The sequence below is a fragment of the Sciurus carolinensis genome, chromosome 8 (genome assembly GCF_902686445.1).
Source record: "Sciurus carolinensis chromosome 8, mSciCar1.2, whole genome shotgun sequence".
NCBI classification, from domain to species: domain Eukaryota; kingdom Metazoa; phylum Chordata; class Mammalia; order Rodentia; family Sciuridae; genus Sciurus; species Sciurus carolinensis.
In genome coordinates, this window is record NC_062220.1 from 89,014,840 (window position 1) to 89,038,298 (window position 23,459).

General features: G+C 47.2%; 1 protein-coding gene across 3 annotated transcripts in view; it reads left to right on the forward strand.

The window, feature by feature from the left end:
* Nucleotides 1-1,790: 1,790 nt before the first annotated feature.
* The window catches only part of Mturn (maturin, neural progenitor differentiation regulator homolog), a 29,023-nt gene continuing 7,354 nt past the window's right edge, over nt 1,791-23,459 (forward strand). For 2 of the 3 annotated variants that reach the window (XR_007109888.1, XR_007109889.1), the window contains exons 1-2: nt 1,791-2,377; nt 12,089-12,211. Coding sequence is in view for 1 of the 3 variants with exons in the window: in XM_047562027.1 (XP_047417983.1) it covers nt 2,216-2,377; nt 12,089-12,211 (285 nt within the window). In the remaining 2 variants the exon portion in view is untranslated. The remainder of the gene's footprint in view (nt 2,378-12,088; nt 12,212-23,459) is intronic. The other variant, XM_047562027.1, reaches the window with a different exon arrangement.

Sequence of the window (23,459 nt, forward strand, 5' to 3'; positions counted from 1 at the left end):
CTAGATCGGTGTTTGATTGAATGATTGGGAGAATGTGTGTGTACACCAGTGGGGGGAGAGGGATCTTGGGAGGTATCTTAGAACCTTGCCTAGTTTTCAGTCTGGAAATTCCTCCATGGCAAAAAACTGGGCCTTATGCATCATGTTCTGGTACCCAATCGATGCTCCATTGATAGTCACTGAGCTAAATTGTTTTAAAGGAAGACAAGGTCAGAAAATTGTTCCAGGGAACTATGAAGTTCTAGGACAGGTTATGGTTTAGTTATGAGATGTCCTCCAAAAGTTCATTGTGAAAGACTGCAAGAATTTTCAAAGGTCAAATGGTTAGATTATGAAAGATGTAACCTAATCAAGGGATTAATCCACCCATGTGAATTAATCAGACAGTAACTCTAGGCAGTGGGGTGTGGTTGGTGGAGGTGGGTCATTAGAGGTGTGCCTTTGGGGCTTATATTTTGTCCCTAGTGAGCAGAGTTCTCTCTGCTTCCTGGTTACCAGGTCCTGAGCTCCCTCCCTCCTCCACATCCTTTCACCTTGATGTTCTGCATTGCCTGGGGCCCAGAGCTGTGGCGTCAGCCCACCATGGACTGAACCTGGGAAACCTTGAGCCGAAATAAACTCTTCTTCTTCCAAATTGTTCTTATCAGGTATTTTAGTCACAGCGAGAAAAGCTAACTAAAACAGGACAGTTCCCAGCAGGAAAAAGATCAGAAAGGATGCAGTGCCCTGGATGCCTTTGTGCGCATCACTATCCTACCTTCTCCCTCTTCCAAAAAAGTAACTAGAGTTTCTACTTTTACTACGGAAATATAGTTTCTTATTCAGTGGGGAGGGGGATTCAAGGGAAAAATTCGTACTCCAGAAATATGGAAGGCAGACAATTTTCCAGAATCATGTCTAGCCCATTGAATCAAAGGTGTGTTCAGCGGGATCATGATGTCATGATTGTCCCCTTGGCAAAAGTACCAGCTCATTGAGAGTGGAGATGCATACTGCTCGTGCCTATATCCTCAGGGTTAGCAAAGTGCTGGGCACAGCAGACACACTTCAAAGATAAACGCTGACTGAAAGTTTATAGAATGAATGTTATTTAACGTGTCTCTGCTGGTAGTCATTCAGGTTCTGTGCGCAAGGGCTCATTTTCTGTAATTCAGTAATGTCTGTTGGATCCTGGGCAGCCAGGGAGCATTCAACAGGTACAATCGCTGGGCCGTGTGTTTTCTCTTCTTCTAACCCAGCAGTTGACCATTTTAGGTTATGCAATATGAATTCAAGCTGAAAAATACTAAGTCTAGACTTATGAAGCTTATTCCTAAGAAATATTCAGCGTTATGTAACGCAAAAAAAAAAAAAAACCCAAAAAACAAAAAACTTCCTTTCCAAAGACATTCATATCCATGTCTGGTAAACGCATTAACGGAAGACATTCCTTTACATTAAAGACGGAACTTTAGTCTCTGCAAAAAGAAAAGCTCCGTTTCCCTTAGATTTTCTCAGCTCCTCCACTCTTTGCCTCAGCCAAGGTTCACGTTATCTGCGGTTCTACGGGCGCCCTTGCATTTAAATCGCAGTCGGAAAAAAGCTTCCCGGACTTCCTAACTCCACATAAACACTAACCGGGCGCCAGGACAGCGCCCGCTTTTCCGTAAGCCGCGGAGCCGCGGGTGCCGGGCCCGCGCTGTGATGTCACCGGGCTCGCGGGCCGCGGCGCGGCCTCAGGTTCCGGGGATTGGCCAGGGTCCATGACGTCACGGGCCGGGGCGGCCCCGCACAGGCGAGGGCCCCTGGATGCTCCAGTTCGTTTAAAAATAAAGGGGTAGGGGAGCGGAGGAGAAGAACGGCCGGCCCGCGGAGTCACCAGCGCCCCGCCAGGCTCCCCGCGCTCCCGCCACGCCAGCCTCGCCGGCGGCCCGAAAGAGGCGGGGGTAGGCGGGGCGGAGGAGGAGCCGCGGGCGCGGCGCCGCGCCGTCCGCGGCCGCCGCCCGCCCCCGTTACACACCGCATGTAAACAGTCCCCGTCGGCGCGAGCCTAGGACCCGCAGGGAGTCCGCCCGGCTGGCCCGCCGCCGCCCCGGACCCGCGCCTAGCGGAGCGTCGCGCCGTGCTGCCCGCCCGGGAGGAGGGCGCCGAGGAGCGAGGAGGGCGGCGACGGGAGGCGGAGGGAGCGGGGCGAGCGCCGCGGCGGAGGGAGCGGCGGCGGGCGCGGCGGGCCACGATGGATTTCCAGCAGCTGGCCGACGTTGCGGAGAAATGGTGCTCCAACACGCCCTTCGAGCTCATCGCCACCGAGGAGACCGAGCGCAGGATGGATTTCTACGCCGACCCCGGCGTTTCCTTCTACGTGCTGTGTCCGGACAACGGCTGCGGCGACAATTTTGTGAGTGCCTGGGGGAGGGACCGCTGGAGCGGGTGGGAGTGTGGACGCTGCGGCCGCGTCGCTGCGCCGGAGCTCCCGCGCGGTGGGGAGGCGTAACCCGCTGGCCGCCGCGCACCCGCTGTTCCTAGCTGGGTTGGGGAAGCCCCGGGGCCGGGCGCGGCGGTGTCAGCGCCCCGGGTGGGGCGGGTGGGTGTCGGGCTGGGCGCCCATAGGATCCAGGGAACAGGGCTGGGGCGGGAGGTGTGGCGTTATCCGGAGTCCACCCCTTACCCCTGCGGGCGCTATTTCGGGAACGCGACCCCGCAGCTGGTGCGCGGTATCTGGCTTGGAACATCCTGGGGGTGTCAACCGCATCGCACTGACCGGGTCTGGGGCGCTCGGAACCTCTTGAAGAATCCGAAGTCCGGAGCTTCCTACACCCGGGCGTCCCGTCCGGCTAAGGAATCCCGTTCCCCTCCCAGTGCGCAAACACAACTCCACGAATTGCCCGGTTCGGAAGAACCCCCAACCCCCTCCCTGTTTTTCCCTGCGCTGCCTGTTTGGACACAAAGCCTCTGTCCACATTAACGATGCCCGATCTCCTGGACCTTCTTTGCGGAATTACACCCTGGATCTTAAAAACGAACGCGCGCGTGCGCATACATCCCAGTACACACACACACACACACACACACACACACACACACACACACGCGGGCACGCCTATCCCCCTTTTCCTGGTGCTTCCATTGCTCCTCTATGAGCCGCCAGCGAGGTGTGTGTGACCCGGGCGGGTTCTGTCGGCCCGGAGGCGGCAGCGGCCCTGCCAAAGCCCTTGGGCTTTTCCAGGGGCAGGGGAATCCCCTACACCCCTGGCTGGGAGCGATCTGGACCAGAACCTGCGGTGTCTATACCTTCGACTTAGCATCCTGCGCCCACTTGGGATCTTGGTGCTGACAGTTTAGGAAGAGGATGCGGAGGGCAGGGAAGTTGCAGTGGAAGGGCGTGGAGACCAAGCGAGGATGGCGTTCCATGAAGTGTTTGTAAGCTCGGGGAATAAATATGGTCCCCAAATGTAAGATGGAGGCGGCTGTGGACGCGGGTTACCGTGTGGTCGCCGGCCTGAGCCTGGAGCTGGCGCTGCTGCCGCCCCTGCCGACGGAGGGGGCGGCGCAGAGGCGCGGCCTGGCGCAGGCTCCTCAGGTGGGGTGAGACAAAGCTGGGCCCTGGCTTTTACTGCCGCGCACCCCAGTCACCCGCGGGAAGTTCGCGAAGGAGTTAGAGCAAGAGTGCCTTTCTTGGACCTGGAGAGGTGAAGTCTGGTGCAAGCCTGGTGATGAAGCCGGCTGCTCCCACCATCCCCACCTCACCGAGGGGTGGAACCCACCTGAGCCCCACCTTGCGTCACCCTAGAAGAGGGGTGACTTTGGGTGACAGCCAGATTTGAGTGCTGGCTGGGCGGCTATGACCAGTTGTCCTCCCCTGAGTCCAGTTTCCATAGCCACAAAATGAGCTTAGTAATATCAGTACTCTGATAATGTAATCATGTCGATAGAGCACCTGACAGCCTCTCTTAAGCAAGGACTCTACAAATTTGGGATTCAGAGACCTGGTGTTTTCCAGACTTTAGAGCTTGTCTATTTTTAAGAGCCTCATTTTTCTCACCCGTAAAGTGGGCTTTCACAGGGTACTTGTAAAGAGAAGTAAGCTATTAATACATGTAAGCACAGATTAATTGTACTGGGAAGAGTGGGAGGACTTTAAAAAGGGATTCACTCCATTGGAAAAGTATGTGAAAATCCCAGGGATATAGTGGAAAGGGAATCAAGATCCAACTAACCATAAAATGTCAGGGTGTGATTAGGAGTCCCTCCCAGCTCCCGGCTTCCTTAGTTTGCCAGTGCCCCTCCTCCTCCCTATTGTGTGAAATAGGATATGGTTCATGGATTTTATAGGGAGGGTTCCACACAGCCTTTCACTGGGTCTGCAGGGGACAAATCCACAGAAATGACTCCAAAGAGGGCAAGTAGGCGGAGGAAGGTGGAAGGCCATTCTCTTGACTGGAATGTGTTAAACCGTCGTCATTCAGAAACATTATTTTTATTATGCCCTTTTCCTGAGGCCACCCACATTGAGAGTGTTGACTGATAATTTAAATGGAATAGATAAGGAAGATAGAAGGTGGGGTAGAGGGTAAATAAGAAGAGAGAAGATAAAAACAATTCCTCAGGTAGACTGGAACTTCTCAAAGTTTCTGGAAGCCATAGTGGACAAGATGCCAATAGCAGTAGTTTTCTTAGCCAAACTTTTTCTTGAATTCACTCCAGGCCAGGTGTGTCTAACTGCTGTCTGCATCTAATAAGTGTCCTACCCTAGTTCTTTTCCTTTTTCCCCAGAAAATATGTTAAGCATTAGAAGAAATTTGAGTTGAGTGGAATCCCTGTTATTTGAAGGATTTGTTAGCGTATTTACATAGTCACCTCTCAATTTAAGTTATTTTCACATCATTCGTTTATTCAACAAATTATTGAGGGCTTGTTCTTTGCTGGGTCAGGGCTATCTAGCATATAAATAGCCCTCATACCCCTGGGGCCAGTTTTCCTAGCTAAGTAGTGTAGCACAGTGGTTAGCACAGACTCTGGGATCAGACATCTGAACTGTGCGGGCCCTGGGGAAGTCATTTATGCCTTCTATGCCCTGGTTTCCACTTCTGTAACCTCTCTAGCAGGATTACTTGGGATTGGTTCTGAAAGTGGGGATCATAGTTGTAGTGGTATCTGCAGGGTTGCTTGAGCATAATGCCTGGCTTATTCTGAGCACTCCATTGGTAGCCCATTGTGCTGTTAGCTCTGTAAATCACCACCATCCATCTAGTTGCTGGAGCCAAAAATCTAAGGGAGATCCTTAACCCCACTCTACCACTCCCTGAATCCAACTCACCAAAATTCTGCCAGAATCGCTTTCGAAAGATGTGCAGGGTCCACCTGTTTTTCTTTACTCTCATACACTCACAGTAGCCTAAGCCACTATCATTTTTCATCTTCTCTCCTAACTGGTCTCCATGCTTGTAGCACCTGCCCCCATGCCAAGCCAGTCTCTAGCCAGCTGTCACTCCAGAGCTATTTAAAATATGGTCTGGATCTGTATAAATATAAATAGTAGTGGTGGTGGTGATATCACTACCCATTCCCCACCTCACCTTAAACTGACTTCCTGTCCCTTTTGCATTAAAACCCAAGACCTTGCCCTGGCCTCCAGCCCCTATTTAATGTGTCTCCTGTTGCCTCTCTGACCATCTCTGGGACCATTCTCTCTTGCTTACTGTGTTTCTACTATACTGACCTTTCTGGTCTCACACACACCAATCTCTTTCCTGCCCCGAGGCCTTTGCACTTGCTGTTCTCCCTGCCTAGAACATTCTGGCCCCAGATCTTTACTTGACTGGCTCTTTCATGCCACGCAGACCTGGGAGAAGCCTTCCTGACCTCCCCTCCCTCACTTCACCCTCTTTTGTTCTTACCGGCGCACATTAGACTGGATATTCTCTTTTTGTTTTCTATGTTCTCCACTAGACTACAGATTCCATGGAGGAGAGACTTCATTTATCTTATTCATCACTGTATCACAGTACCTGGAACAGTGTCAGACAATTAGTTTATGCGCAATACACATTTTTAAGAATGAATGAATGAGCTGGATGTGGTTTCACAAACGTGTAATCCAAACTATTGGGAAGCTGAAGCATGATTGCAAGTTTGAGTCCAGCCTGGGCAACTTGGTGAGACCCCGTCTCAAAAAAAAAATAATAATAAAAAGGATGTAACTCAGTGGGAAAGCAACCTTGGGTTCAATTGCCAGGACTGGAATAAAAGAAGAAGAAGAAAAAAAAATGAGTCTAGTGTAGAAGACAGATTTTAAATTTCAAGACTTCAAAGAAGCAGCAGTGCTACCTCTTATGTTCAATTTACTATGTATCTGACACTGTTCCAGACAATTTGTGTATTTGAATTTGTTGAGTCTTAGTGATATCACAAGGCATGCTGTATAATGTTCCCTGTTTTACAGATGAGGAAACTGAGGCACAGTGAGGTTCACTGACTTTCCCATGGTTAGCAAGTAGTAGAACAACCTGAACCACAGCCTCAGATTGAATACAGAGCTTCACAAGGGTGACAGCACGGCACCCAATCCAGTTGGGGTTCAAGGGTGACTTGTTCTTGGGCCTCACAAAAATCCCTTGAGGCCGGTAAATATTATCACTGTTTTATGGGTGAGGAAACTGAGGCTCAGTGAGAGTAAGAGACTCACTATACTACTAAGAAGTGATAGGGGCAGGACCTGAACTTAGGCCCAGATGCCTGCTGTCACCAGGTAGAATGGCTGCAGGCAGGATCAGGTCAGGAGCTCAGAGGCCCAGAAGCAAGGACTCATTTTGATCGTCCCTTCACTTTGGCAGCTCCAAGGTCCCTCATACACCCTTTCACAGGCTGTCCCAAACATGCTGTCCCTTTCCAGACTGCCTCCCTGATTGGGGCCACTCCCTGTGAATGGGCAGTACCTTGGATAAGAAACTGCTGGAGTGCAGCTCAGTGGTGGCATGCCAGCCCAACACACCTGAGACCCTTGGTTAGGTCCCCAACATCAAAAAGAAAAGCCCCCCAAACCAAAAACCCTCCAGTTTCTTTTGTGGAGGGAGTTCAGGGCGGGGCCACCCTGCCTGGCTTTACACGTGTGACATCAAGGGCTCCTGGGTCCTGACAAGAGGAGGGCGAGAGGTCCTGGGCATGCTGGTGTGCCTGTTCCTCTGCAACTTGGAAGTTCCAAGACTCGATCAGGCCTGAGGAGTGGAGTGTTGCAGCCGATCTCAGCACTAGGTACAGCTGGGCTTCTTCCTTGCTCTGGTCCAGGAGAAGGGAGCTCTGTCCTGCCCCTGTGGACCTAGGTTGCCCATGACTGATTGCAGGAGGGAGGGGCCATTTTATTGCCCCACCCCCTCGCTCAACTCAGAAACCCATTTGGATCAAAAATTCTAGGTCGTTTAATCCTCTCTCAATTCAAAAGCAAAGATAACCATTGTCATAATTAAAAAGATTTTGTATGGAAGGACTGTGTAATTTGATTTTATGTATGTGTGTTTGCTTATTGTATAGATGTATATTTCCCCCCTTCGTGTGGTCTAAGCATGTCTCTATTCTTAACTATTTAGTTTGTTAAATAACAACCTTTTCATTTGACAGAGAGAAAATATAACTTAGTTAAAGGAGATCACATCATGTTTACGTGGTGGTATAGATGAGAGAAAAGACTTTCTTTTCTACTTTATAGCTACCCTCATTTTCCCCATCTCTCAGACTGGGACAGGCATACCTGCATTGCATAGTCACCATGAGGATTATGTGAGTAGCAATATGAAGATGCCTGCCAGCATGTGACATTCCACAGGGACTGTGCGTTGTCCATACAGAGAGGCTACTTCTGGGAAAAGATGGGCGATTTGTGTTTGTGGAATGGTAATCCTGAAGAGAGGCCAGTTATGTTAACATGAGCCCAAATAGGTGGGATTAAGCACTTACTAGGTTCCTGCTAAATGAGAGGCAGTCTACAGGTGATCCCTATAATCTTCAGAACCCCCCTGTGAATATAATTATCTTCTATGACTGAGGCTTAGTTAAACATCTTGCAAAGTACAGTTGAGAGTGTGTGGACTCTGTTGATGTTCAGCTCCCCCTTGCTCCTGGTAAAACCACAGGCAAGTTACTTAACCTTTCTGAGCCTCAGTTTAGTCTGTGGTAAAATGGATCGACACAAGGAGCAGGCTCTCCTTAGATACAGCCTATCATGTTGGGTGGCATGTGACTTTTATGTTCAGCTGTCTTGTGGCCAGAAATCAGTTTTGGATTAAACTGCACCAATTCAGAATGGACTGAGAAAAGCCACACCTTTGGTGTCCTTATTGGACTGGTTCCAGGTCCTACCTTGGATACCAAAATCTGAGGATGCCCAAGTCTCTTTATATAAATGATGTAGCACTTTTCATACAACCTACACATTTTCTCCTGTAGACTTTAAATCATCTCTAGATTACTTACTACCTAATACAATGTTAGATACATTGTAAGTGTTATGTGTACTCTTGTTTAGAGAATAATGTCAGGAAAAAATTTTGCACATATTCAGTACGGTTTTCTCCCAGTATTCTCCTCGGATGTGGAATCCACAGATACAGTACTGTGGATACACAGACTGACTATACTACAATGAGAGAAGCCCACAGCAAGGGCCCTGACTCAGGTAAGTGTCCAGAGAGGAGAAATGGGTGTGTTCCTAATACCCCCCAAACCAGTACTAGCTTAAGCACCTGGAGGCCCAGCAGCATGCCCACCAGAACTTAGAGGAGTAGGAGCACACAGCTTATACTCAAAACAATTTTGTAGGATCAAATTACCTTAATGATTTAATACCATTTTCTGGATTAACTGGATATTCTCATCTACACTATAGAAAAGAGGAAAGTGTTCATTTTCCTCTTTATAAGCGACATGGTTTTATTGTCTTAGCAGGGTGAGCTTTTGTAATAAACTGTAGCCCACCTTAACAGAAAGAAGGCCGGTAGATCACCTGTACTTCTGTGGGCCACTTAATTGTGGGTACAGTGGCCTTCACTGAAACTCACACCAGTGTGAGATTTGGAGTTGGCTGTAGTCAATAATGGCATTGCTTGAGGTCTTCCAGAAATACTTTAAACATAGCACCGCCTCCACCTTGTCCCTCTAAATAGGGTTAGCCAAAGTTCTGCTCTGCCCCTGGTTCTCAAAGTGCAACCCAGAACAGCTGCCTGAGCATTTCTTGGAAATCAAAATATTAACCAGCCTAAGGCGGGTGCTTGGTTATACATGCTTAAAATATTTTCCCAGTTGGAGTTACCATGGCCATGTGGCCCAGTACTCTTGGTCTTCACCCACCCACTTGTCTTTCTAAGACACTAGACCCTCAAATCCTGTTTTCAGAGCCATCAGCCCTGCCCCGTGCATTCTCTCTGCCTTCCTTGGTTTGAGTGTAGACCCCTGTATTTTCCTGAGAGAATAATCATTCTGCCCTCAGTCCCTTGTCTGTTGATTGTCCTGAAGAGCCTGAGTATCTTCTCTGGGGACACTGAAAGGAAGTGGTGCTTCTTTCTTTGTGTGGGCTGCTTAGGAAGTGTTAGCACCAACCCTGTGTCCCCTCTATAACAAGTGGCCAGGCCCTCCTATCTTGTTCTGTTTGTCCTCTTCTCACTCTTGGTTTTAGCTTATTTTCCTTTCGTTATTTTCCCTTTGTCCTTTTTTTCCCCAACTACAGACTTATTTTTCAGTCCATCTTGTCTTGTTGTCTATGACTCTTTGCCACCTGCCTTCATTAGTTTTGGAAAGAAGCAACTTAAGTGAAATTGTTTTTGCTCTGAGATGCAGCGGATATAAAATTAGTAGTTAGCAAATGGAGATGTCTTTTAAGTGGCCATGTCCACCTGGGTCTGTCTAGTTCCAAACCCCATGTCCCTCATTTTATCATGTGGCTGGAGATTCAGTTAAAATGTTTTTTTAAATTCACAAAACTGGGAATCCAGGGAGAGGTAGACACCTAAATAAAGGAAATTAGGCACAAGGCCCTTTGGTGGGTTTTAGATTTTCCTTCTCCAACATATATTCATAAGTGAATGAGTCCAAAAGTAGAGACATGGAAATTGCAGTATGAACAATCTCATCACGAGATTAGAGATGCCTGTGAACACTTATCTACATAAACTGATCACTAAGGTAGTGGATGCATTATGATTCTGTCAAGTGATAAGCTTTCCTGTTCACTTTGTACTTTAAAGTCCAAATGCACTTTCAAAAAAAGTATGTATAACCAGTTTTTCATAGATCCTCCTACTTCTGAATTCACAGTGAAGTCACACTGGGTATCTGGTTTACTCATCGAGGAACCTTAACTACATGGAAGGCAGAAAGTTCAACTTGCCATTTCTCCCCCATCCTGCAGATGCAGAGTGGAAAGAAGGTGTACTCTATATATCTTCCTGGCACTGTGCAAAGCACTTAATAAAACTTTGACTTTCACTCTCTAATCTTGACACTAAGTCTAGGAAAGGCAGGCTTAAAATTGTGTGATGCTAGATGTTAATCTCAGTTCCAGCTTGCGTACTAATTTGAAATTGGCTGAAACGTCACAGAGTTGAGGGTAAAAATGAATGCGGAGTAGAACTTTGTTGTCCTTGCTGAATCTCCATTGATTAAGAATCAAGTGAGATAGGTAATGGATATAAAAGTACTTTGTACTATTAGACTTTTGTACAATGTAAGATATTATTACATAAGTGACATTTCAGTGGCTTGACAGCTTTAAGGGTCTCTAATTAATAGGGAAGCACATTTGAGCTCTTCTCGAAAGCTAGAGGGCCTGGCGGTTGTCTTTATTAGGTCGAGGAGGAAGCTCTGGAAGTCTGCTGGAATTAGAGCAGCGGGTGTCGGAAATGGACCTTTACAACTGCGAAACACAGATAATTGGGGTATGAAAATGGCACATTAGCACCTAGTTATCCTCACTTGGATCTTGGAGCACTTTACGTGTGCAGCTCTAGTTCTTGGAAATCCTGCAGTGAGAAGGAAGGCAATGAAATGTGTTTATTGAGTGTCAAGCATAGAACTTTCTAGGGTGTTTCTTTAATCATTTGCATGAATAGAAGGAGGTGAGTGTACATCTGACATGGACCATTTCTCCAAAGGGATCTAGTCCCCTGTGGCCTAGCTCCTGTGACTTGCTCCAGTCCACCAAATGACTTCCACTCTCCCTGGCCTTATATGGTTTTATTAGTGTTGAACTGTCATTGAAATAGAGCCTTGTACCTGGCAGATTCCCTGTTACCCTGGAAGCCTGATACTCAGATCTCACTCAGATTTGCAGAGCTGGGACTTCCGTATCCAGATCTCTCCTGCCTGATTCTTGGGTTTAGTCCAGATCCTTACAAAGTTTGGGAAGAGGTTTGCCTAGTCTTAAAGATATACTCACATGGAGGAAAACTTTCTCTAGCCTTAAGAATAAAATAAAGCCTAAAACTCATTTCCTCGATACTTATGTTACCTTGCTTGGTGATGCTTGGGTCCAATGCTCTCTTAAAGCACGTTCAAGGTGGTCAGCTTTTAGCAAACCTTTGTTTCCCAGTGACTTTGGACTTTTTGTGTTCTCTTAAGTTCATTTCATTTTAAAGAAAATTTACCACCACCCCCACTCATAGGCTGATCTGGGTAAGGAAAGCCTTGTTCCAAGTTCAGACTACAAACTATGCTTAATTATTCCTTCAGCCATAGCTGAAGGCAAAGTTAAGGAGTTTGAAGGCAAAGGCTCTGATTTCTCTGCCTGTCTTAAAACCACCTTTAGCCTGCTGGATCAGGTGAACTGTGGAAATTACAGGTGAGGAATGTCTGCCCCCCCCCCCCCACCTCTTTGCTACCTCTGAATAGATGGGGAACAGAGCAGGTGAGAGCAGGAACCGGAGCTTGGGGCTTCTGTGGATCAGACATTTTCTGATCCCCTTCCATGCAAACAGACCAAGAATCAACATATGGATTCCACTCTGCACTGGAGGTTGTCTTCAGGGTCATGTAATTAAAAAATCTGCATGGCAGTGGGTGATTCACCTCGAGGATAATGACCTGTGTGTCTTTGTTTTCTCCTTGCCCTCTTGTGGGCTTGCAGCACGTGTGGAGCGAGAGCGAGGACTGCCTGCCTTTCTTGCAGCTAGCGCAGGATTACATCTCCTCCTGCGGCAAGAAGACGCTCCATGAAGTCTTGGAAAAAGTCTTCAAGTCCTTCAGACCTGTAGGTGCCTGCTTGGCCTCTAAAGCCAGCTTGTTTTCTGCAGTGATTGTGTTTTGAATAACTCGGGTGGTGGGGAAAGTGGGCAAAACCCGGATGACTAATTGTTTTTCTCTTGTCTGCCCTGTGGCGTAAAGATAGCAGCCAGTGTGGGGAGGCTGGGGTCGGGGGGAGGGAGGGGACGGGATGTGACACAGCTGCTTGTTACAAGGATGATGGTTATTTCTAGCATCACTTGAGTTGAGAATCCCCGATAGGGAGGGGAGCAGACAGATTCTATATGAGACAGTGGAGTGTTGCTGCACTCGGCCGGCAGACTTCAAACCCAAAAGCATGGGAGCAGTTGGGAGGCTTCATTTAATTGGTGGGGTCTGTATTGAGGGTTTGCCGTAAAGAATAGGAATGTTCTACCTCCATGTTTATGGGTGGAAATGAGAATGAAATTGGATAGTGGTTCTATTTCTTTCCCTTTTTGTAAAATCTCTTGTGCAGAGCTTGCTTTTCCCCTCCCTCTCTTGGGATTTTGGAATCCATCCTTCTGTGGCTGCTGACAGGCTGTTTCCCTGCCAGCAGATAAACATGTAAAAGGAGTGCTCACCCCCATTTTGAACATTTCTATTTCCCCCTGTCTTCATTGGAAGATAAGGTCAGATGACCAACGTCACAGCGTTCCCCCCAAATTCAGTTCCCTGCCTACTGTAAACATTCCACATGTTCAATGGTATTTGCTCTCAAATTTCTATTTATTTTTCAAATTGTTTTTAATATGATTTATTTCTCCACTGAAAAATTCAAGCTTTTAGTTCTTTGAACATAGTAGCTTGGTTGCATAATAGGCTGTGTCTAACATTCCAGTGTCTCGAGGTTTCTAAGTCTGCTTGGCATCTATCTTTCTTTCTTTTTTTCCCCCCTTTTGCTGCTTGGTATCTTGTTTCTTTGTGTGTTGGATCATCTCTGTGTGCCATTTAGCGTATCTGAAAGTTTATGTAGGCAGGCACAGTGGTGCATACCTGTAATCCCAGCAGCTTGGGAGGCTGAGGCAGGAGGAGCACAAGTTCAAAGCCAGCCTCAGCAACTTAGTGAGTCCCTGAGCAACTTAGCAAGACCCATTCTCTAAATAAAATATAAAAAGGGCTGGGGATGAATGATACAAATCAGAGAATGTGACAAAAGTCACTGAAATTCCATTCCTTATAGTGATGGCCTAAGGGATGGCTCAGTGCTTAAGCGTCCCTGGTTTCAATCTCTGGTACAAAAAAAAAAAAAAAAAACTTATGTGTAGGGGTAAATTTCAACTTCAGATGACATTACCTTCCTCCAGAGAGAGTTTCGTTAGCTCCTGCAGGACCCGGGACTCCATCAGACTGAGACCACCTGTCCCAGGTGAGGGATAACCAGACTTCAGGACTGGTCTCTTCTAGTTCATCCTTGTCCTGGAAGTGTCAGTCTTTGGAGGTCCCAGCTTGGAGTGAGGACAGGTTATCATGTCTGTTTCTTGGAAGACCCTGGCCTTTGACTTAGGTCCCCCCATCTCCTAGAATAAGCTGAGAATGCAGTAAAGTTTCTAGCTGCTTCTTCCAGGTTCACAGAAGCCTGCAGGACAAAAGCAGCTCTAGGTATATCTCTCTAGAGCATGTTTTCCATATTTAATATGATTTTTTTCATATTTTACTTGTTGTCAGTGGAACAGTTGGACCCATCCCTTAGGCCATCACTATAAGGAATGGAATTTCAGTGACCTTTTGTCACATTCCCTGATTTGCATCATTCATCCAACCAGTTCTTTTTTTTTTGTTGTTAATTTTGTAAGCCAGTTTGGCTCATTCAAAATAGGTGTTTGGGTTAAAAGTACTGGTCTGTCCTGATTTTAGTCACTCAATAAACATTTATTGAGCAGAAGGGGATGTGATCTGACTTCACTTGGCACCACATACTGCTCTGGTCCCAGCACTGGAACCAAGTGAGTGAACATCTTGGATCCCACAGAGCTCACGCTCTGGACTGGGAGGACGAGATGAACTAGTTCAGCATGTAACATGTCAGTAACAGGTGCCAAGAAGGAAGAAAGAAATCGGCGATGGGGCTAAGAAGTGTTAGAAGTCCTGAAGTTTTTAATTAGGAAGACCAAGGAAATCTTCACTAAGAGGTTAACCCTGGAGTAAAAGCTAAGTCAGGAGGAAGCCATGAGGAAATCTAGGGGAAGAGCAGCACAGGTAGAGAAGGCCTCGGGTGCAAATGCCTGTGTTCCAGGGACAGGAGGCACCAACGTGGCCGAAGGGGAGGAGAGGCGGGCAGAGTGAGGTGAGTCGAGGGAACACAGGGCCTTGCAGCTGCACAAGCAGGCCATCGGAGGGGTTCAAGCAGAAGGGGATGCCATCTGACGTCAGGTTCTGAAAGGCTGCTCTAAGGACTGTGTTGAGACTGGACTCTCAGAGGGGAAAGACGGGACCAGCAGGGAGTCTGGTAGTGTCTTCCAGGCAGACACGAGGGGACACAGCATAGCAGAGATGGAGTAGAGGGCTTGGATTCTGGGGACACCTTGAAAGTAGTCCCAGCTAGACTTGCTGGTGGATTGGATGACACCTGAGTTTCTTGCCTGAGCACTGAAGGGACCTGCACAAGCTGTTGACAGACAGGGCAGGCCGTAGGATCTGGGACGTGATCCTGTCAGAGCTCACTTTTGGACATACCACTGTTTGAAATGCCCACTAGACATCCAAGTAGGTCTATCAAGTTAGGCAAATGTTTTAAAAAAAATTGATATCTTACCATGTACAGTGGTACAAACTATAATTTCTGCTATTCAAGAGGCTGAGGTAGGAGAATCACAAGTGTGAGGCCTGCCTGGGCCCTTAGCAAGACCCTGTCTCAAAATAAAAAATAAAATAAAATAAAAAGGACTGGGATTATAGCTTAGTGGTATAGCACCCTGGTTCAATCCCCAGTACACGAAAAAAGAAAAAAATGATCCCTCCAAATCTTAACTAGAAAAAAGGACCTATTAGCAAGGAATGTCCCCTCTGCATCTGATTTCCTCCTGGGTGTTCGTTCATTGGCCTACCACCCAGTTTTCTTTACACAGATGTCCTCTGTGCTGGAAAGCAAAGCAACTGCAGAACTGGCTTATCTGGAGAAGGTAAGCTCTAGCCAGAATTTGTTTTGCTGTTTTTCTTTACCGAGTCTGGATGCATTCTGGCAATCAGGCAGTCATGCGTAAAGGGAGGAGAATAATGCAGTCCAAAAAAATCTAGATGTGTCTCTGAAAGCAGTCGGCTTGGTTGAGTATTTTCTTTGGGTTTGAGCTGGATGTGTCGTGGAGACAGATCCGATTCAATGGTACTGGGCTTCCAGGTTCCATTAACAATGTGGAGCTTTACATTTCAAGCAGGGATGTCGTTCCCCAGGTGCAGAGAGCCTGAGCTGGCAAAGAGCTCCTTCTGTGAGGGAAGGTTATGCTTAGGAAGCTGCCTGGCTGGGTCTCTGCCCCTCCAGGAAAGGCCAGTGGGCGGCCGCTTTGCAGGGTAGGGAAGGGCAAGTGCCTTTGGGCTTCAGTTTCTCCTGGGCAGGATGTGCACCAGGTTGGATGGAAAGGAATGTTACCAACCTGAGGAAAGGACTGTGGAGATGAGTGGGGAAAAGGACCCACTCGCTCTCCATTGAGCAGTGTGCTTCTTCCTAGAGGTGCTGTTTATGTTTGTCCAATAGAAAGGAGATTTGGGTTGAGCAGACAGACAGGAGGTTTTGCTGCTGTGGTCGTAGTTGAAAGTACTTGGTGAAGACACGCTTAGCCCAGTGCTCCAGGGCTCTGGGTCAGCGAGACCAGTGCATCGTTTCCCTGGAACTTTGTAGTGACTGAATCAACCCATGCAGCTGTGCTGCTTTGCAGGGTAGCACCCACAGCAGGAATTTCTAAACACGAATCTTAGAACAGCTGATCCAGGACTTCAAATCCCTGTCTTTGTATGGTCACCCCATCGCCGCCTCTGCCCTGTGCAGCCTCTCCAGAGAGAGAAATACCTGATGGTTGGCAATCCTCAGCTGCCCAATGGGGCCCCCTCCAGGCACATTCACTTGACCTTGCTGGAGACTGGGTACCTTGCATCCGTGGACAGAAAGAGCAGTCACCTGTGCTGAGGAAAACCCCTGCCAAGGCCATGCCACCTCGTGCTCTGTGTATGATGACATCCACACTTTGTGGCCTGTGTACCTATACCCCTCCTCTCTGCCTTGTTTTCCCCACGCTGAAACAGTCAGTGTCACAGGGTCCCCCCTCCCTCAAGAAAGCTTTTTTGTTTTTTGGGTGCTGGGGATCGAACCCAGGGCATTGTGCTTACAAGTTAAGCACTCTACCAACTGAGCTATCTCCCCAGCCCCTCAAGAAAGCTTTTGTTGGATTTTTTTTGTTGGGGGGTACCAGGGATTGAACTCAGGGGCACTCAACCACTGAGCCACATCCCCAGCCCTATTTTGTATTTTATTTAGAGACAGGGCCAAACTGAATTGCTTAGTGCCTTGCCTTTGCTGAGGCTGACTTTGAACTCGCAATCATACTGCCTCAGCCTCCTGAGCCGCTGGAATTACAGGCGTGCACCACTGTGCCTGGTTGTTGGATTTTAAAGGAAGGAAAAAAGGTATATATTTTTTCTTTGTAGGCATCTTACTCCTTGTTTTTCTTCTACTTCATCACATTTTCAGTATACCAATCTACTGTTGCAAAGCCCTGTGGAGGGTGCAGGGCAGGGCACAAAATGGCCAGTTCTTGCCCTCAGGGAGCCAACTGGTAGGAGAGACAGCTGCATAAACGGATGGAAACCCCGTCTCACAGGATGGGGCATTGATTTTGGTTCAGACATTCTGCTAGATGCTATTCTGGACAAGTGACCAGTTCCATTCCCTGCTCAGCTTATCCTACTTTGTGGGTTCTTTGGGGGAAATATTTCTAAGAGGATATTTGTGAACAGGTCCTACATAGGGTGTTGTTTGTGGTTTCTTAGCCCAGTTATGTGGGATCAGGATCCTACAGTGATGAAGAATCCAAGCTCTGTGGATAGGAAACTTGGGTTTGTTTTTGTCTGTTTGTTTTTGGTACCAGGGATTGAACCCAGGAGCACTCAAACACTGAGCCACATCCCCAGCCCTTTTTTGTATTTTATTTAGAGACAGGGCCTCACTGAGTTGCCTAGGCTGACTTTGAACTCTTGATTCTCCTGCCTCAGCCTTCTGAGCTGCTGGGATTACAGGTGTGTGGTACCACGCCCAACTCAGGCCACTTGGGTTTAAATCCCAGATCACCTGCTGTCTGGGCACCCTTAGACAAGTTACTTATACTCTCTCTGTTTCTCAGTTTTTCATTTATAAACTTAGGAAGCTAACGATAATAGATACCTTAGGAATTCTGTGAAGATTAAACAGCACCATTTTGGTGGGCTACTTGTGTAGAGCTTCGTACGTGGTAAGCACTAAATAAATCTTAGAATTGATCTCTATGGGGTGAAGACACAAGGCAAAATACTGTTGAGAAGTGAGCAGGACTTAATGAAAACTTTGGTGGGAGCCTTAGATTTTTGGTGGAGAAAGAAAACAATTTACTAAGTAATTTCATCACGTGCTTGACACAGCATCTGGCTAGGGCAAGAGATTTTTAAAAGCATTAGAGGATTAAGGCAGAGTTTATCAATACTGGTTCTGGCAAATATAATAAACACTCTGAGTGTCCATGTTGATCACTGCATTAGGTGCTAGGCTACAAGGAAGATGCATGGATGTTCCTGTCCCCTTCCAGAGGGCATTTGATCAAAGAGCTTTAGGGTCATGAGTGATTTTTTTTTTTTTTTTTTTTTTTTTTTTACAGTGCTGAGGATTGAACCCAGGGCCTTGTGCTTGCAAGGCAAGCACTCTACCAACTGAGCTACCCAGCCTCATGGGTGACTTTTATTTTATTTGTTCCCACATTTTCTAAGTTTTCTATGATGATCACATAATCAAAAAATACATTATACTTTTTAAAAGCTATTTGCTTGTGATGTGTTAGAAGTGCTGGGAACATCAGTGTGGGAGGCGGGTGGAGGCACTCAGGGCCAGGAAGTGGTTTTGTGAAAAGCTTCCTTTGTAGACATGCTCAGAGCAGGAGGCTGTCTAGCCAAGATAAGGTCCAGAAAGAGCCTGCTGCCTCAACTCAGATCCTTAGAAATGTCCCCAGGTGGGGGACTGGAATCGGCTACCCTATCCTGCTCCCACGTTGTGTGGCCTCCCAGAGGTTACTCAGCCTCAGTTTCTCATGTTTAAAATGAGAACAACATCTATTTTACTGTGTTGTGGATTCATGGGGAGTTTGGAAATCAGACTGAGAAACACAAAAGACTGTCAAAGTCCAGCCGCCCTGCTGAGGTTGGTTTCAGTTTCTGCCTCATGGCTGGTGTTGGGGCATGCTCACTGGATTCAGCTGACCATCTTCCCTCCCAGAGGGGCCCACATCCCGCTCCACTCCAGGGGCCTAGAGGTGTGGTTCATTTTCTCTTGCACTGGCCCATCATATCGCAGTGGTACACGGATGGAAACAACAGTGTCATGCAGGAGTTGTTGCCATCCCATGTGCAGGCCCTGCTCCCCATAAATGGCTTCAGAGACTCCACCAATAACTGGCAGATGCAAGTTATTGGAACCCTGCAATAAGTGACCCTCATTTGACAGGAGCTGCTGTCATGTGATTGAGCTAGATAATGAAACAGTGATTATGGGTCTCAATAATGGTGATTGTGCCATTCATTTTTTCCTCAATGTTTTCGTGTCTTTTATTTTGCGATGATTGACAGATTGACTGAATAAATGAGAGAAGAGATAGCCTACTATTTCCAATTTTGCTGCAAAACTCAACCTCATCTTTGCCCTTGCAGATCCTCTCCAAGTTCTAACAGGAGACTACTCTTTCCTAAAGGATTGTCTTCCTCTCCTTTCTGTCCTTTGTACGTCAGGGTCTCCAGGAGCCTGTTGCTCTTACAGTGCAGTGTGCTGCTTTGGTTGATGCTGCTGGGATGGCTCCACCTGGCATCAGATCCTGTGACACCTGTGGTTTCTCCCTCAAAGTGACCCAGGTCATTTTGCCCTAAGTTGCAGTGCTATTCTGTTTCTTCTCTCAAGAAGCAAAGATGCTTCTGTCAGAAAAAAAAAAAAAAAAAAAAAATCCCCTAATTCCAACTCACTGACACGAGCAAGATTGACCAATAATGGCTGAAGACTCAGTGATCAATCCCAATAGGAAAAGTCTGTGGCCCAGAATAGTTCAGTTCTTGCTTCTGCTCCTGTTGTCTAACAACCTCCTGGAAGAAGAGAAGGAAGCCACCTGTGTGGAGCTGCCCCCATGAGTCAGAAAGTCCCATGAGAAAAGATTCTGTACACTTATGGGTTTGAATGAACAACATTGAGTGTTGAAAAGTTTAATTTTATCATGGATTTTGTTTTCTGCTCATGTTGGAAACATTCAAACGCTTGTTGGTTTTTTTTGTTTGTTTGTTTGTTTTTTTAAGAATATTGGCCCCTAAAAGTAAGATACATCTACCATTCTTGCCCATTTGGCCCTTTCTTGCTGCCTATCTCTTTTTTTCCTAGTGTCAAGGAGACTGAGCTGGGCACAGTGGCGCACACCTGTAATCCCAGTGACTCAGGAGGCCGAGGCAGGAGGATCAAGAGTTCAAAGCCAGCCTCAGCAACTTAGCAGGACCTTGTCTCTAAATAAAATATAAAAAAGGACTGGGAATGTAGCTCAGTGGTTAAATACCCAGTTCAATCCCCACTACCAAAAAAAAAAAAGACTGATGATCAGGATTCCATCATGTGTTTCCTGGTATCACCATGGTACCAAATATCATGAATCACTTAAGATCTATGGTGTCAAATTACCCAAGTGCTTTAGCATCTCACTATTCCGAGTAGCTCCTGGACTGGGATACTCTTCAAAATACAGAGTTAGGCCCCACCAGAGACCCACTGAGTCAAGCTCTGCATTTTAGGTAGATTTCTAGGTGAATCACCTATACAGTAAGGTGCAAGAAATGCTGAGGGGAGCCTTTGGAAGCAGTATAAGGGACCTCTGAAGGCCCAGGGCACCTACTGTATGCACCAGAGGCCTCACTGATCAACTGCTTTCCAAGTCAGAGGCACACCTCCCTCTGATAAAGAAGCGAGCTGCTGTGCAGAGTGAGTGCCCCCTTCTGAGTGCCAAATGTCAGCTGAATGTGGCCTCAGGTAGATTATACCATTGTCCAAGGCCCTGCCATCGGACCCACAGGTGACTGGTGTTTCTGGGTCTGAAGACTTTGGCAGCATCCCTTTTATGCACAACCTGCTTGGGGGGGGGTGGGCCTGCAGTCCCGTGGGACAGGAGGTTACTCCCAAGGAGCTTTGTGGGCAGCAGGGCTCTGGAAATGCCAGGGCTCCTGCCAGAGGAAGCAGAAATTTGTTATTTCCCAGCTTTCTGAGAAAAAATAATCACTGAAACTGGAGTATATGATTATAACTTTTGGGAATAATTTAAATATACCAGCACTTAAGCTTTTTTGACCAGTCCCCTTTTCCATATAAGAATGTATGGGCACAATAAAAGGAAGGATCCACCAGTGTGTACTCCTGTATCTGAAATTGCTGCTGCTTCTCCTCCTCCCCTTCCTTCTCTCCTTCCTCCTCTCCTCCTCCTCCTTCTGTACTGGGGATTGAACTCAAGAGACACTTGTCCACTGAATTATATTCCCAGTCTTTTTTTGTTGTTGTTGGGAGGTAGGGGGAACCAGGGAGCCACATCCCCAGCGCTTTTTATTTTTTATTTTGACACAGGATCTCACTGAGTTACTTAGGGCCTTACTAAGTTGCTGAGGCTGGCTTTGAACTTGTGATCCTCCTGCCTTAGCCTTCTGGGTTGCTGGGATTACAGGTTTGTAGCCACCACATCCGGATCTGATATAGCTTCTCGACTGTGGAAGATTTGGATCCAGGAGTTAAATTTAGATTTGGCTTCCATAGATGGTAATGAGACATAGATGGGAATGCTAGATTATTTTGTATCTGCATGATATCCTTGGAATTCTAGGCAAATTCTCATTCTGGTATTTTTTTTTCTATACGCGCTTCCAGACTGTGCATAGGTATGCATAAATGTAGACATCAGCATTGCACATATTCTCTTTATTTTTATTTTTTTTATTATTTTGTGGTGCTGGGTATCAAACCTAGGCCCTCACACATGCTAGGCAAGTGCTCTATCACTGAGCCACGCTCCAGCCCCCAGCATTGCAGATTTCAAAAACATATATTTCTCAGTAAAAAACACTGAAACCTCCAGCTGTTAGGCACAGCAATCCAGGTAGCCTAATGGTTAGGTGTGGAATGTCTGCAGTCAGATCACATGGGTTTGGATCTTGGCTTTGCTATTACCAAGTAACTATGGCAGGTTACTCAGCCTCTCCAGATCTTTTACCTGTAAAGGGGGATAATAATAGCACCTCCCCTCAGGATTATTATGAGGACCAAAGGAATCAGCATATGTAAAGCTATTCAAGATCATACCTAGCAAATAGTGAGTTAATATTCACCATTATTTTTCATCAGAAGTGTGAGATATCGCCTCCTTCAGTGGAATGCTGAATACAAGCCTGGGAATCAAACAAAAAGTCTGACAGATTGAGGTTCACCACTTCTTACTTCCTAGAGTGCTGATTCACAGCAGGGGGTCCAGAAACCAGCACAGCAGGAGAGAGGCAGAGCAGCCCTGCTGGAGCAGTCTACTGAGGCAGCAGGAGCTCCCTGAAGATCTGAGCTGACTGTGCTTCACATAAGGGAAGCAAGAGAACCTGGCTAAGTGTTTCCATGACACTGGACGGTTTGCAGACCACCGTACCTGCACTTCTCCTTTGAGCTCCATAGTTCCTCTGTGAGTTAGAGCAGGCGTCATGGTTCCCTTCACAGAGGAAGATGCTATGGCTCAGCAGAAGCAATGACTTGGCCGACGTCCCCGCTAACTAGAGCCCTGGCTTCAGGACTCCAGCTCCAGTGTCCTCCCTTCCAGCATCTCAGTGGATCTGCAGACCCTGCACTGAGTGCCTGAACAATCCAGAAAGCCATCAAGAATGGCTTCTCTTCTCCAGCCCCCCAGAATGTAAGGGCTGAGCAACTCTTCAGAGAACAGTCACTGTGCCCCCTGCTAAAGTGAAGGGCTTTCCTTGTGGCTTTCTCTAGGACCTATGACTGCGTGCTTTGAAGTCATGTATAAGGTTAAGGTAGGGAGCTAGCAAGAGGAGGGCGAGGGAAGTGGTCATGGCTTCATGCTTGTTTTGCTGGGTCCTCTCAACAAGGAGAGCTAAACTGATGAGCCAGAGTGTTGAGTGCTACCTACAGCTCAGGTCAGTATGGATCACCTGAGTCCCAGCAAGAAGAATGGTTGATGGCGTGCCTATTTGGGACAAGGAGGCTCAGCTGCACCCTTCTTATGTGGCAGTCATTGCTAACTGACTTTAATGTTTCCCCCTGAGTCTCAGAAGTCTCCTGAACCCAGGACTTCAGGCAGCTATTACCAGTCACATCCGTTAAGTGAGAGGGACCCCGTTGGCCATTTCTCATTTAGTGATATCCCTAGTGCAGTGAACAGTTAATTTCTTTTGGATTTTGGCATCTTCCTTTGGTGTTTAGGTGACTCTGGAATTCCTGGTCATGGCAACAGTGTATTTTACCAGCTACTGCAATGTTACCACTCTGACACTTCCACTTTGCTGTGTCATCAGGCAGCTCTTCAAATAAAACTTGGCCACCTCACTGGCCACACAGTGGTCACCTGTGTTTGTTGTGACCAACCATCTTTTATCTCTTGGGAGGGAGGCAACTCTTTTATTCCATCCACTAAAATCTGGATGCGAGACAGTAGTAAGAAAAAGAGGCTTCTCTTTTCTCCCATGCACATATGAGATTAACACACCCTGTCCAGACAAGCTGAGACCTGCCCTTCCTGCCCTGCCTTTCCAAGGTAGCATGTGTCTGCATGCTGGGTGGGCTGTGTCCACCCTAGCAGACGATGTACATTGTATGACCAATAATGCCTCGCAGATGATTTTGTCCTGAGTATGTCAGTAGGGCACCGTGGGACCTGTGAGAGTTGCAGTTCTAGAACTTTAGAGCATTGGCACTACTTCGATCGGACCTCTGCTTTTACTCTTTCCCCATTTGATCAATTAGGAGGAAGTTGGGGAGAAGGAGTCAGGACAGTAGACAG